General features: G+C 40.1%; 2 protein-coding genes across 2 annotated transcripts in view; both read left to right on the forward strand.

Annotated features, from left to right (window-relative positions):
* The window catches only part of sema4ba (sema domain, immunoglobulin domain (Ig), transmembrane domain (TM) and short cytoplasmic domain, (semaphorin) 4Ba), a 480563-nt gene that overhangs the window by 15905 nt on the left and 448568 nt on the right, over window positions 1-16090 (forward strand). The window lies entirely within an intron of this gene.
* The window catches only part of znf710a (zinc finger protein 710a), a 14679-nt gene continuing 4742 nt past the window's right edge, over window positions 6154-16090 (forward strand). The window contains exons 1-2 of the mRNA XM_020528554.2: window positions 6154-7598; window positions 11869-12060. Of these exons, the coding sequence (XP_020384143.1) occupies window positions 6192-7598; window positions 11869-12060 (1599 nt within the window). The 5' untranslated portion in view covers window positions 6154-6191. The remainder of the gene's footprint in view (window positions 7599-11868; window positions 12061-16090) is intronic.

The following is a 16090-nucleotide window of genomic DNA, read 5'->3' on the forward strand; positions in this document are numbered from 1 at the left end:
TTGAGTATAGGAGTTGGGAGGTCGTGTTGTGGCTGTACAGGACATTGGTTAGGCCACTTTTGGAATGCTGTGTGCAATTCTGGTCTTCCTGTCATAGGACGTATGTTGTGAAACTTGAAAGGGTTCAGAAAAGATTTGCAAGGATGTTGCCAGGGTTGGAGGGTTTGAGCTATTGGGAGAGGCTGAATAGGCTGGGGCTAATTTTTACCTGGAGTGTTGGAGGCTGAGGGTGTCCTTTATAGCGATTTGTAAAATCATGAGGGGCATGGATAGGTTGAATAGCCAAGTCTTTTTCCCCGGGGGTGGTGGTGGTGGTGAGGAGGAGGAGGAGTCGTCGTCCAGAACTAGAAGGCGTAGGTGTAAGGTGAGAGGGGAAAGATTTAAAAGGGACCTAAAGGGCAACTTTTTCAGGCGGAAGGTGGTGTATGTGTGGAATGAGCTGCCAGAGGAAGTAGTGGAGGCTGGTACAATTACAGTCATTTACAATGGTACATTTATAGTCATCTGGATGGGTATATGAATGGAAAGGTTTTGAGGGGTATGGGCAAATGCTGGCAAATGGGACTAGATTAATTTAGGATATCAGGTTGGCATTGACAAGTTGGACCAAAGGGTCTGTTTCCATGCTGTACATCTTTATGACTCTAAAATGTGGGAACAGGTGAAGTGCTCACTTTGGCAGGAAAAATAAAGCAGAGTATTATTTAAATGGAGAACTGCAGAATTCCAAGTGCAAAAAGATCTGTGTTCTGGTGTACAAGTCACTAGAAGTTAATATGCAGTTCCAGCAAATAAGCAAGGCTGATGAGATGCTAATCCTTATGAGAGGAACCGAACATAAATGTAAGGCTGTTTTACTTCAGTTATACAGGGCATTGGTGAAATTAAGATGGTACACCAGATATTCTCTTTTAGGAAGAATGTTAATTGTTTGGAGGTGGTTCTGAAATGGCTTTATTACATTGATGCCTTGAATGAACAGGTGGTCTTGAGGAAACTTTAAATAAGCAGGAACTGTTTCCACCAGAATTTAGAGCAAGGAGTGACCTGATTGAAGTGTATGAGATCCTGAATTGACTTGACTATGTCGATGTGCAAAAATATTTCTTGTGGCGAAGTCCAGAACTAGGAGTACTGTTAATAAACAAAAAGGGGCTTCTCATTTTTTAAAGTAACTGAGAGCTTTTGCCCTCTTGAGCATTGTGAGACTTTCAAACCTCTTGCCTTAGAAGGCAGTGGAAGTGGGATCGTTGAACTTTTTTTAAGGTGGTGATGGATGGATTCTGATTAGTCATGAAATTAAAGTTTATTTGTTAGTTGAGAATGTAGAATTTGGAACACAACCAGGTCAGCCATGATCTTGTTGAATGGCAGAACTGGCTCCGGGTTGAATGGCCTACTCCTTCTGTTTGAACAGATTAGGAGCAAAAGCCATGTGATTAAAGTACTTTAGTTGACTCTGAGGGTGCAGTGAAGTCCCGTGAGCCATTTTCTGATTGTGTGTTGGGTAGGAAGCGGATGAAGGAAGCCCACAAACAATACTTGCTTGATGCAGATGAGAAATATTGGAACTTGGAGAAATGCAGGGATTGTGCAAGCTGGCCAACATTAGCTGTTAGCAAAAGAGCTGAAATTGTGCCCTTGAATAGGTGTTAAGAGTGCACCGTCAGGAAGCTAGTGGAACACAGTTCTCCTATTCCAGAAGAAATTCAACTACTTGCGTGAGTTGTTGTTGAGGCAGCCTGAGTTTTGATAGAGTTCTAGTATTAGATTCTCAAATGAATGAGATTTGGTGACCCACAATATCACTAACATCTGAGGAGGTAGAATGGGGGGCAGCTGCTGAGAAATACCTGTGATCTACCTTGCTGCATCTGGCATTTTGTGCTCTTTGGAAGTTTGACCAGTTTGTCAACTTTAACTTGCCTTGTTCTGAAATGTCTGTGTAAAAGTGTGTACCTAAGGTAGATCAATTTGCTTTCTTAACTTTGCACAGAAAATTTTGTTATGTGTGACCTGACTTAATTTTCTTTGAAGATACCTGGGATCTGAGTGTGTCTATGTAAATTTGACAGGCAACCTGGATTGTAACGGATTTATTTAAAAATGATCCCTCTGGGAATGACAAAGCAAGGCACTCATTTTAGTTGCATTGTAAACAGCTTTTTTTTGTTTAGCATTGGTCTCCTTTCGACTGAAAGTCTGAATTTTCATTGCTTCAGTTTATTGCCTCTGGTGTTGTAGCAGTTACTATCACCTATTTGTTTTGAATATTCATGGATGTTTCCATTGCAGTGGGTAAACTCTGAAGACTGCTCAATATTTACTTGCATAATAACCAACAATGAATTCTCCATTTTTGAATGAATAACTAATTTTCTTGAATGTAAATGAGTATGGACAATATTAACACTGTACCAGCTGTCCTTTAAAATAATTTGTAACATTTTCTCTTTCCATCTCCAGCACCTTCCTCTTTTTAGTTTCAAACGATCTGGAATATAGGGAGAGAGCAAGACAGTGACACTAGTTTTTTGGATTGCTTCGGCAAAGCACTGATACAGACATTGAAACTACCCATGATTTTCTGTTTTCTTCTGTTGGGAAGATATCATCTTGAATTGAAGCATGTATTTAGTTTCTTTAATGGCCTCAGACATCCAACTATATACTGAAACCTTTACTTTGAAATCACTCTTTGCAAGTTATTGGTGGTCATTATCACTGCTTTGGTCGGAAATTGCAGTGACTGTTGTAGCTGTTTCCTTTTTAATGTATGACCTGAAATCCAAACTCGGACAGCATATCAGTTGCCTTTACTTTTGTTTTTAAACAATTATTCTTCAGTTAATTCCTCAGTTCCACTGTAGTCGTAATTTAGCTAGTGTAAATATTCTTTTGTAATCTATTGTAAAGCTTGAGGACTTTTTAAATTTGTGTATATACTTCAGATCTATCATGAAGTAGAAATGAACATACATGCAGTAAAGAAACAAATCCGCTCCAAACCAAAGTACATATTTCTCGTGTTCTAATAAACCAAAGGTTCACTGATGTATGAACTTTCTAGGGCTATGCAAAAGGAAGTGGAAGTTCACAAACTCTTCCTGTAAGGTCTCTATTCACACATCAGTGTGGAGCGAGTGTAGAGCTGTATCGAGCTTTTATTGAGCTACACTTGCACGTATCTTTTTTTTCCCTTGAAAGAAAAAGCTTTCTTTCTGGTTTCAGAAGTAGTTGAAGGTTTTTCAAAAAAGTTTTTTGTATTGTTAGGGATATTCAGATTTTTGTAACTTCCCAACAATCAGTCTTTCAACATTGGTTTGATCGGGTGTGCAGTAATCACTACTCTTGAATTCTTGTCAGTTGTTTACAATTAAGTAAATATGCAAACTGTCTGTCTGATATTGATCCTCAAACTCTCTCATTTAAAGCCAATACAGCATGTGGAAAGCTGAATTAATTCTAAGCTCTTGTTCCTAGTTTTCTAGAATTACACTTTCCCATAAATTCACTACCCATTCTCCCTTCCCTTTTGTCTTGTCTCTTTGCCACCCTGTTTACATCTCTTTTGCTTGGTCATACATTACTCAAAAAAAAACTCAAGCTTTGTGTTTTGCGTTCATTGGGAATGGGATGCAAGAAATGGACTTGAACAAAGGGATAGAAGTTTATGCAGCATGAAAAAGAGGTGCTAACAGTATGATGCATTTGCACATGTAAAAGCTGTATATATGAATACACAGGACCCTGCTGTGTGTAGGTAAAAGAATTTCATACATTACACCTTTTTCATGGAATAATCGTGTCATAGAAACTGAGATAACAAGGTGTACAGCTGGATGAACACAGCAGGCTAAGCAGCATCAGAGAAGCAGAAAGGCTGACGTTTCGGGCCTAGTCCCTTCTTCAGCTCTACACCTTGTTATCTCCGATTCTCCAGCATCTGCAGTTCCTACTATCTCTGAAACAATTTTAACCCCACTGCGAAGCCATTTCTGAAGAAGGGTCTAGGCCCCAAATGTCGGCCTTCCTGCTCCTCTGCTGCTTGGCCTGCTGTGTTCATCCAGCTGTACACCTTGTTATCTCAGATTCTCCAGCCTCTGCAGTTCCTACTATCTCTGTGTCATAGATACTTCTAGTTTCATTCCCATATACTCTGGTCAGGGTATTGCTATCTGCCTGGTTTGAGAACTAAGATTGACAATTAACTACCTATTCTTGCTGCATCTCCATACCAATGATGATGCAACCAATCAGCACCCTCTTCTCATGCTGTATAAATTGATTTCTGTTTCTTGCATCTTAAACCCAATGTGTGCAATATGAGAAGTTTTGACAACTTGTCTCCTTTTTTAGCAATGTTTAACCCCAGTTTTTAGTTAGCCAGTGAAATGGGCCTCCAGATCTTTCTAATGTAATCACAGAACCCATTTAAGTAGCTGTTATAAATAGTATTCAGTCTTTCATCAGCTGGAGACTAATTTGCAGCTTTAATTGGTTCTGAACTAAGATGCTTCTCTTAGTAGGATGAACAATTTGGTATCTGAGTTGCCACTAGTAAAATTGAATTACTGGACATGGATAGTACTATGTATAACTGCATGATTTTAGAGCTACTGCATTTTATTTTTATACTGTAGTATTGATTTTTCTCTGAATTATATTCTGTCACAATGGTGTATGAGTGGAAACTTGTGCTTCACCCACAGGTTCGCATGCAATGTTAATAAGTTAAGGTTGTCCCCATTGTTTGTAAACTATTTGCCACATGATGCAATCAACAGAAATTGTTTAAGAAGCTTTTTTCAAAAAAAAATCTGAAGTGGGAATGAGTTAGCTCACCTCTTGCAGGATGGATGTAGGATAACTTTTTTTTTCTATCTTCCCAACAGAACATTTTTTTCATATCTGCTTCCCTCCCCCCAAATCAATGGCTTGATTTTCCCCATGCCTAATACTTTGTTTAAATTATTTTTTCCTGGGATATGGGCATCACTGGCTAGGCCAGCATTTATTGTCAGTCCCTAATTACCCTGGAGAAGGTGGTGGTGAGCTACTTTCTTGAACCACTGAAGTCTTTTGTGATAAGTATGACATTGTCTTTCCCTGCTGTAGTGGACAATGGTCAAATAACAACATGTAAATGGTGATATAACAAGGTGTAGAGCTGGATGAACACAGCAGGCCAAGCAGCATCAGAGGAGCAGGAAAGCTGACGTTTCGGGTCTGGACCCTTCTTCAGAAATGGGGCATTTCTGAAGAAGGGTCCAGACCGAAACGTCAGCTTGGCCTGCTGTGTTCATCCAGTTCTACACCTTGTTATCTCAGATTCTCCAGCACCAGCAGTTCCCCACTATCTCTAAATGGTGATAGATTGGGAATTGTTGATGTATAAACAAATCTAAGTGTCATTGTGCATTAGTCATTGAAAGCAAGCATATGGGTGCATCAAACAGTTCAGAAAGCAAGTGGTCTGTTGGCCTTCTTTGCCAGAGGGTTTGCATATAAGGAAGTCTCGCTGCAGCTGAACAGGACTTTGGGGCAACATATTTGCCATAGAGTGCAGTGGGGATTTACTAGACTACTTCCTGGTATTGCAGGCTAGTTGTATGAGGAGAGACTGTGCCAGTATTCTTCATTTAGAAGAATGAGAGGGGATCTTATTAAAATTTTGACAAGGCTGGACAGACTGGATGAGGGATGACATTACCCATGGCTGGGGGGATTCCAGAACAAGGGGTCAGTCTCTGAATACGTGTTAGGTCATTTCTGATGAGATCACGTAAAATGTCTTTACTCCAAGGATGGTCAGTCTGTGGAATTCTCTACAACAGAAGGCTGTGGAGGCAAAGTCACTGAATACATTTGAAATAAATAGACTTCTCGAAGCTAAAGATGTTGAGGGATGTGGGAAGAGTGTAGGATTATGATGTTGAGAGAGATCAGTCACGGTGGAGCAGGCTTGATGGACCAATGACTCCTATTCTCCATGTTTCTATACTTAGGTTTTGTATTACGAAATGACTAAAATCAGATATTTTGGGATTGTGTACATTTTAGACTAAAACCTACTATTTTTAAAGCTAATTGAAAGCAGAAAAAACATTTAAATAACTTTTTTTGGGCATATTTCTGTTTTAACCTTCTAGATATCTCTCTGTGGAGCAATTGGTAATGAATTAGAAGTCATGGATCAGCTTGTAAATACTGGAACTCAAACAGATCCTGTTGTGATATTATCCTTTGCACAAGCAGCTACTTTGGGACTTGTTGGCCAGAATGGCCCTTTTAATTTTCCATTCAGAGAAAATGGAATTTATCATATACCAGATGCATCAATTAATAAGAGCACTGCACTTGAACACATGACAACAGAGCAAAGCCCTAGACTGGATGTGATTAACACATCTGAATGTTTTGAGCAACAAGAGGAGGAAAGTTTAGAAGCAGAAAACGGCTTTATAACTTTTGAAAGGCAAGCAAGGAGGAGGAAACGACAGCCTGTGAAGCTAGTACATGCTGAAAAAAATGATGAAAATTGTAAGGAGGAAACAGTTGAAGCAGAGTATGATGCAGAGAATCAGTCCAACAGTGTTCTGTACAGGCATGGAATGAAAATGATTGACATTAGCAACTTCAAAAGAAAACAAATGCATCGCCCTCTTCGAGAAAGGACTCAAGATGTTCACACAGTTAATTTTTCTCCCAACTATAAAGAAATCCTGCATTGTAATTCTGATCTGCAGGAGCGGGTTGACGCAGAAGAGGAAAAGTTGATGAACAATTATTTTGAAACGAGTAAATCGCCGACTTTAGTCCAAATTGAAGAACAATTTCCAGAAGAGTCGGTGACAGGGGAGAACCGTAACTTTGTATGGCAACGCCAAGTGGCATATGAAACTGAGATATCTGTCCCTCAGCAGGAGGATCGTAGCAGAAGAGCTCAAATAGATCGGTTGGATGTTAATGTGCAAATTGATGATTCCTATTGTATTGATGTTGGGGAAGGGCAGAAACGATGGCAGTGTCGGTTATGTGAAAAATCGTACACTTCGAAATATAACTTGGTCACTCACATATTGGGTCACAGTGGCATTAAGCCTCACGAATGTCAACACTGTCACAAGCTTTTTAAGCAGCCAAGTCATTTACAGATGCACCTTCTTACTCATGAAGGCATTCGACCACACAAATGTGAGGTATGCGATAAAGCTTTCACACAGACAAGCCACCTTAAACGGCACATGTTGTTGCATACTGACATAAAGCCATACAGCTGCAGAGTCTGTGGACGTGGTTTTGCTTATCCCAGTGAGTTGAAGGCCCATGAAGCCAAGCATGAAAATGGCAGGTGTCATATTTGTATTGAATGTGGATTGGATTTTGTGTCACTCATTCAGCTCAAGAGACATCTTGTTGCGCATCAAGGTCCCACACCATATGAATGCACAGAGTGCAACAAGACTTTCAGCTATCGAAGTCAGCTTCAGAACCATATGATGAAACATCAGAATATCCGCCCGTATGTCTGCACCGAATGTGGCATGGAATTTACTCAGCCTCATCACCTGAAACAGCACTCGCTTACACACAAGGTAAGACTGCCCACTTGTTCTGGCTATAGATCATATTTGTTGTTTAAAGTTATTCCAGTTGATAAGGATTGGCAGAACCTTGGGGGTGTGGTGGAATTTGAAGATGATGAGCCTTAAATGTTGATGTTTACTTTTGTTGAGGCTGCCTGTCATCCTAATCTGGTAGGCTGCCTTTCAGGGAGTATCCTTATTGATTCAGGCTTTGAACATTTCTACTAAAATGTAATTATGACAGGATTTATTTTTATATCACCAGTTTGGAATGGTTGGATAATGTAATTGATGACAATATATCATGTTGGATTTTAAAGCCATTTTGCCAATTTCATACCTGACTGACTATACTCGGACTAAACACAACAACGGAGGAAGCAGCCAATGCAATTCATTCTCTTTTTTTTGGTCCTGCTAGAGAACGCAGTATTTAATAATTCCACTGCCCTAGTAAAAACCTGGAATACAATCAACTTAATTTGATTATTACTTATGTTGATTATTTTCATTGCTTCTGGCTGATGAAATCAAGCCTAGCATTAACACAACAAGGGTCATGTAATATGATGTATATAATTGGGGCTGTGATAACCAGTGTTATTCTTAAAGCTTTTATTTTGCATTAATTGCATGTCAAATTGTATTTCACTATAATCTAGTCATCCCATTGGATCAGGAGTGGGAGAAATAATGGAAATAGGGAAACTAAAGACGAAGCCATTAAATCTAGCCAACATCACCAAGTTTCTCTGGTCACGAAGCCACTAAAGGAGTTTTTAAATGCTGAAAGTCTGACATAGAAAATGTTGAAATACATTGAAGGAACATATAGATGAGTATTTCGATGAAGACAATTTGTCAGAACTGGAAAGGGAAAGTTTTTTTTCTTCCTTTTTTTTTTGAAGAACTGACAAAATGACAGGGTGAAGGTCATTGCACTGATTAAAGAAAATTACTGCACTCAAGTGGGCAGTTGCTAATGATCCTACTGTTTAGGAATAGATTTAAAATAAATAGAGGTGAAAATTCCTGGGTGATGTGCATATTCGTCAACTTGGTTTAATCAGGCATGCTGAAGACAAAAAGTGAGTTTAAGTAAAGCTCAAGTGAAGGGAAGCAAACTTAAAAAATGACTAGGAAGGTGAGACAGAGACTGTCAATCTTGGTTCAGATCAGAGGGCTGCCATTTGAAACCTCTTGTCTAAGATTGCTGTGAGATTATATCCTAAGAGTGAAAACTGTTAGAATTGGAGGGGAATTAAAGAGGTAATCCAAGGATAACCAGAGTTGCAACAGGATTAGAGATATTTGGCAAGGTCTGGATTTTAGCTCCCTGTTGAGAGACCGTGCTCTGAGCAGTAAGTATGGCAACTTTACATTGGAGGAATTATGTGTAAACTGAGACAAAGTGGAAGAAAAGCACCAAAAATTTCTTGCAAAGAACATTTAGAGTACTGTGGAATTCTGGCCACCCTTCTATAGGAAGGATGTTGTTAAACACGAGTGGGTGCAGAATAGATTTACAAGGATATTGCTGGCACTGGAGGGTTGAGTTATAGGGAAAGGCTGAATAGGCTGCAGCTTTTTTTCTTTGGAGCATTGGAGGTTTAGGGGTGACCTTTATGGAGGTTTAATAAATCGTGAGGGGCATGGAAAGGGTGAATAGCTAAGGTCTTTCCTAGGGTAGGGTGGGGAGTCCAAAACTAGAGGGTACAAGTTTAAGGTGAGAGGGGAAAGATTTAAAAAGGACCTGAGTGGTAACCTTTTCACACAAGTGGTGAGTGTATGGAACGAACTGCCAGAGGAAGTGATGGAGGTGGATACAATTACAACATTTAAAAGGCATCTGGATGGGTACATAAATGAGAAGGTTTTGGAGAGATGTGTGCTGAAATGCTAGCAATTGGACTAGGTAACAATGGGATGTCAGGTCAGTGCTGATGAGTTCGACTAAAGGGTCTAAATGAATGGCCAGGTGCTGCATTTGCTTCTGCTGAATCAACACATTGAGATAAACAATTAGGAATGCTAATAACAAAAAGCCTCCCAGAGGGAGTGGCTGGTGAGATTCATGGGGTCACATTATTAGATGGTGCAAGCAGAGGCCAGTGGAAAGGAAGGTCAAGTTCAATAAGTAGTTGAGATGGCAGAAGTAGGTGTATTGGCTCTGGATAAGGCAAAACCTTAGCAGAAGAAATTAGATATTCCAAAAGTTTTTCCATGGAAAATAGTCATTGGAAAAGATGTTACAAAGACTGAGAATCTGGAAGAAAAGGATGAAATTGAGAGAATAAATGTACAGGTTTTTTTTAGTAGGAAAGCTATTGGGCTGGCTTTGTTATTGCCCTCACCAGTTCAGTTTCTGTGATGTAGAAAGGTTGTACCTTTTTTGAGTGAAGAATTCATTTAGATTGACCTCAACATCCAAAGTCCGGTCTGGATAATAGAATTCTGCGCAATCATTTGAAAAATATGGACCGGAAAAGTCAAGCTGGTTCACCAAACTTGTACTTTGTGTCATAATGAAATCTTCAGGCTGCTATAATGGCATTTCTGGTGGTTGGAAGTAATCTCCTGAGAGGACCAAATTTAAAAAGTGGCCAATTCAGGAAATTGATTAATATCCCCCTGCAAAAGAATTGTTTCTGTGCTGTGAATGCGAATCAGTGTGAATTCCAGAATACGATTGTAACCATGTGCACCACAATGGCTTTAGTGAATCTGAACTTGCTGCATAAGCTGGCAAATTGTTCCAGAGCCAATGATCCTTTGCAAAAAGAATCACCGGATATAAAACCTACTGTCTCTCTTTAAGTTTTATGCAAAAATACAGAAAAATTCACTTTTCAGCACAGGGATCAGGTTATGCTGGTAAGTCTAAAATGCCAAATAGTGAAGAAGATCATAAATATGCAATATGCTTTTAATATTCACTAGTGACATCCCTCCCAATAATAATGCATCTCTCATTATAGGTTGTGAATATACTGACCTAAATCTATGTTTATAACTTGCATCAGAATGTGTTGACAACGATAGAGTGCTTGGGTGCTGTTAGCCTTGGAAAGTCTTCTAGTTAATAAAGTATGTATTGGTGTGGGGCAGTGGGCTTTGGAGGTGCTCATTGGTGAGGCATTCCAGTTTGTGAAAAGACAGTTAATGCAAGTTATATTTATGTCTATCCATATAGACAGTCTAGTTCCTTCATTATTTTAACTATCAAATACCATTTTAAAAAAAAAACTCAACTTAAAGTTATCATAACGAATAGATTAATGATAGTTAGCAATCTAGTAGCTTTCCCTCCACCTTTACCAGGCTCTCTAATTCACGCTTTATGTTGGGTGTCATAACTTGACACAGTAACCTAGATAAGCAGTGATTGTTAGGATGGTGTTTTTCCATCTTGTATCATCCAAAAAATGTCTTGGAGCTCTTGTATAACTTTCCACAAATAATTTGTTGGAAAGCCAAAAGAATTTTCCCACTAGTCCTTTCTTTGAACTAATTAATTTTGTAGAAACCTGCCTGGTGTTGATTTCGTATTGTCCATTTCGAGAAGCTCTCTTTTTCCAAATGTCATCTGTATTTCTGAATTCAATTTGACACGTACAACTTAAATCCATTCTCTTACAGGCAACTGGACTGCATTCATTTCAGACTCAAAATTGTTTGTGCCCCCTTGTGTTGGTTAAGCAGCAAACACATTCTGGTTATATCCTGAGATAACCAGGTGTAGAGCTGGATGAACACAGCAGGCCAAGCAGCATCAGAGGAGCAGGAAAGCTGACGTTTCGGATCTAGACCCTTCTTCAGAAATTCATTCTACACCTTGTTATCTCAGATTCTCCAGCATTGGCAGTTCCCTGGTTATATCCTCCTTTTTTTTTCCAGTGATGAAGAATCTTGTTTCTCAGTCAGCCAAGGAGCTAGGTCACAGTTTAGTATGGTTGGCATCAATGAACCTGTATAGGTGCAGTCGATAGAAGATGATGTCACCCAGCTTGCTGGAACAATATGTTTAATACCCTACCCAATCCTGCTATGCTTTGGTAACCTGTTTTAAAATTTCACCCTTCACAAATGTATCAGTGTGCTTTTACTATCCCTTTGCTGTTTTGTAGCTCTGATTTTAATCCATTTTAATTTTGTTTTCATTTTTGAGGAGTAAATTTATTGGTTTCTCAATGACCCAAGTTCACAGACTTGATTTGTTTTTATAGAAGTAACAAATGATTCTAAGTAATCTGAACCCTGCATCTTTCCCCTCCATCAGGGAGTAAAGGAATTTAAATGTGAAGTATGTGGACGTGAATTCACCCTTCAAGCAAACCTGAAGAGACACATGCTGATTCATACCAGTGTCCGTGCATATCAGTGCCACATCTGCTTTAAAACATTTGTTCAAAAACAGACTTTAAAGACCCACATGATCGTTCATTCACCCGTCAAACCATTTAAATGTAAGGTAAGAGAAAAGAATCCCAAACTGGGATTCTGAGAATTCTATCCGTTTAATGTTGAGTGGGAAATGTATAGTTGAGGCATGTGTGTAATCGGTTACAGTATTAGGCGGTGTTAGTTGTCAGGAACTAATTCTTTGCTACAAGGACTACAATGATGAATTTGTAAATGTACTGACAAGATGCAGGATCAGCTATCATTTCAAGGAAGCCAAGGAATATGGAGGACACTAAATCTTAGCCATCCATTTCAAAAAGGAGACATTTGATTTTGAGAGTCACTGGTTCAGTTTAGTTTGATTTTGGTGTCTGGAACGAAATGCCACTGAGATTCCAGTTATCAAATTCAGCTAGCTACCTTCCCTACACAAACATGCAGGAGAAACATTCTTTCTTGCAACAATGTAAGAAATAACATTTGTTGCAGTTAAATCCCTTTTTGTTGTTATCCCCTCTATTTTGGGTTGATTTGTGACTCACTCCTGCTTTTCTTCAAGTCTGCATGTAGGCACTTGATTTTTTTTTTTAATTTGCTAGCCCTTGCTGTTCACTGCTTATGTATTTTTTTTTCTCTTTACATTTTACACAATTTTCTTCTCCCTCCCTTCCCTGCCATTTCAAGCACTTGAATTTCTCCAAGCTGTTTGAAACCCAATTAGAATAAGCCTTTCCCACTGCTTTTACTATTTTTCAACTATTGGTTTAAACTCAGGAGCATGACTAGTGATAGAAAATCATACCCTTCCCCAGATGTGAGCAAAAGTTTACAGCAGGGATGGAAAAGCAACCTATTGCACTGAAGAATTTATTGAGTAAACACGTGGGCCATAATTTAAATGGGAGTTATTTATGAGTGGAATCAGCTGAGTTTTCAGTTGAATCTGTTTCTCTGCTCTGCCAACAGGGGCTCAAAGGCAACTCACCAGTTTGGGCAAAGGTAGGCAGGTTATCCAGAAATAAAATAAATGAGGGGACAACAGCTTCCTTGGATGAGAGGCTCGTCTCATGGGGAAAGGATGGACAGGCTGGACCCATATCCACTGGAGTTTAGAAGAGGGGAGGTGATTGTATTGAAGTATATAAGGTGCAGAGGGGACTTGACATAGTTGATGCTGAAAGGGTATTTCTCCTTTTGGGAGATACCAGAACTAATGCAAGAGTTTAAAAATAAGGGGTCTCCCATTTAAGATTAAAATAAAGCAAATTTTTTTTTTTTTTTTTTTTGGAAAGTTGATAGTCTCTGGAATGTTGATGCACAGAGCGGTGAAGGCAGGATCACTGATTTTAAGGCTGAGTTAGATTCTTGACTAACAAGTCAAAGGGTATGGTGGGCAGACAGGAAAATGGAGTTGAGACCACAGTGAGATTGGCTGTGTTTGTATCAAGTGGCAGAGCAGGCTCATGACGTCCCCATGCGAATTAGTTTGTCCATATGTTGGTATATGAGAAATATACCAACGTATGAACATACTAAACTCTCAACTCCGTCCTTCCATCTAGAAGGACAAGGGCAGCACAGTGGCTCAGTGGTTAGCAGTGCTGTCTCTCGGCACCAGGGACCCAGGTTTGATTCCACCGTCGGGCAACTGTCTATGTGGAGTTTGCACGTTCTCCCCATGTCTGTGTGGGTTTCCTCTGGGTGCTCCGGTTTCCTCCCACTGTACAAAGATGTGCAGGCTAGGTGGATTGGCCATGCTAAGTTGCCCATAGTGTCCAGGGATGAGGAGATTAGATGGGTTATAGGGGGATGGGTCTTTTATTTTAGGACTGAGGCTTTTGAAGCAAGGAACATTGAGTAAATAATAAAATATTACATTACAAACTGAGGCTATTCAGCCTATCATGTCTGTACCGGCTCCTGAAAGAGCTACCTAGTGCTGGAGAATGGGACTAGCTATCTCCACAGTCCTCTAGATTCATTCCTTTCAAATATATATCCAGCTATCTTCTGAAACCACCTCCACCACTCTCCTGGGCAGTGCATTCCAAATCCTAACAACAATGAGCAAAGAAGTTTCTCCTCACTCCTAGTTCTCTTGCTGATAGTCTTGAAATTGTGACCCCTAGTTACTGACATATCACTAGTGTAAACAGAATATCCTACTTTACCCTGTCAATTGTTCATGATTTTGAGCACCTCAATAACGTCACCTCTTAACATTCCCTGCTGCGAGGAGAATAAGCTCTATTTCTGACTTTTTTCTTTGTATGTAAAATCCCTGATATCATTTTTTTTTAAAGAAGCACCATTACGGATGGTCTATTGACCAGTATAATGAACAAACTGAGGACTATTCTGTCTTGCCCTCATTGCAGGAATGGATTTTAACAAAACCACTTTCTTTTCAATTCTTTAAATGACGTATTCTTGAAGTACTAGCTTCTGCAAAATTGCAGATTGATCTACATATCCAGCCAAGCCCTCCTAGTTTGCTGTAGTGGCTATTCATTGAGGACTTTGTACAACTGGAGGCAATGGATTTTTTTCCATTGGGAGAATGAGCAAAGAAAGTAAGTAGAATGACAGGACCAGTCAGAATCCAGGCTTTTCTCCATCCCGTACCTTACTCGGTTCAATTCCATTTTTCAACACATGGTAAAATGACTGTCCTTCATTTCAGAATACTTTGTAACCTGTTCATAGTTCTGTGTAATGTTGATTGTAAACAGCATCACAATGTGACTAAATTTAACACCCTCACGGTTGATGTAATTCCATCTGCAGCCATAACACAGTCCAACACACTGTTAGAACAGGACAATGGCTTGTACTGTTTGAAAGGCCAATAAATAGGAAAATGAGTTAAGGCGGGAGGAAACGTTATTTATTGTAAGACCTCCCACCCACAGCCTCCAACCTCGTCATTCACCAATCCCGCACCGCCCATTTCTATCTCCTACCCAAAATCCACAAACCTGACTGGGTCAGCTGACCCATTGTGTCAGCCTGCTCCTGCCCCACTGAACTCATATTTCTGCTTATTTTGACTGTCTTTTCCCTCCAGTCCAGGAACTCCCCACCTACATCCAGGACACTATCCATGCCCTCCACTCCCTCTAAGACTTCCAATTCCTTGGCCTCCAAAACCTCATCTTCACCACTAGGGACATCCAGTCCCGTACACTTGTATCCCCCACATAGATGGTCTAAAAGCCATCCGCTTCTCCCTCTCAACCAGTCCTCCTCCACCGACACCCTCATCCACTTAACAGATCTTGTCCTTACAAAAACAAAGTTGCTGGGAAAGTTCACAGGTGCTGCCAGACCTGCTGAAGAAAAAAATCAGTTGACATTTCAGGTCCGGTGACCCTTCTTCAGAGCTCCGTTAACTCTTGGTTTCCTTCACAGATGCTGCCAGACCTGTTGAGCTTTTCCAGCAACTTTGTTTTTGTTTTTGTTCCTGACTTGCAGCATCTGTGGTTCTTTCGTTTTTTTTTTAAATTTTTTTTTTTTAAGAACTTGTCCTTACCCTGAACAACTTTATCTTTAACTCCTCCCACCCCCTACAAACTAAGGGGCACCTGTATGTGTCTGAATTTTGCCTGCCTCTTCGTAGGATACTTGAAACAGTCCCTCTCCTGCTGTTACACTGGCACCATCCCTCGCCTCTTCCTCCGCTGCATCGATTACTGTATCGGTGCTGCCTCGTACTCCCGTGATGACATGTTCAAGCTCAACTTTTTTAGCACCCTTCATCCCAAAATAAAATTCTCCTGGACCATCTCGGATATCTCCCTCCCCTTCCTGGACCTCTCTATCTCCATCTTTAACTGTCTCTTTCAAACCCATAATTAATTCCCATAATTACCTGAACTACACCACCTCCCACCAACCCTCTTTAAAGAACGCAATTCCCTTGCTTGCAATTCCTCCACCTCCGCACATCTGCTCCCAAGGTGGAGCATTCCACTCCCGGACATCCCAGATGTCATCCTGATTCCAAGGACCACAACCCCTCCCCGTGATCAAAAATGCCCTCAACTGCATCTCTTGCATTTTCACACCTCTTGCATTTTCACACCTCTTGCATTTTC

Source organism: Rhincodon typus, chromosome 33 (genome assembly GCF_021869965.1).
Source record: "Rhincodon typus isolate 14 chromosome 33, sRhiTyp1.1, whole genome shotgun sequence".
NCBI lineage: Eukaryota > Metazoa > Chordata > Chondrichthyes > Orectolobiformes > Rhincodontidae > Rhincodon > Rhincodon typus.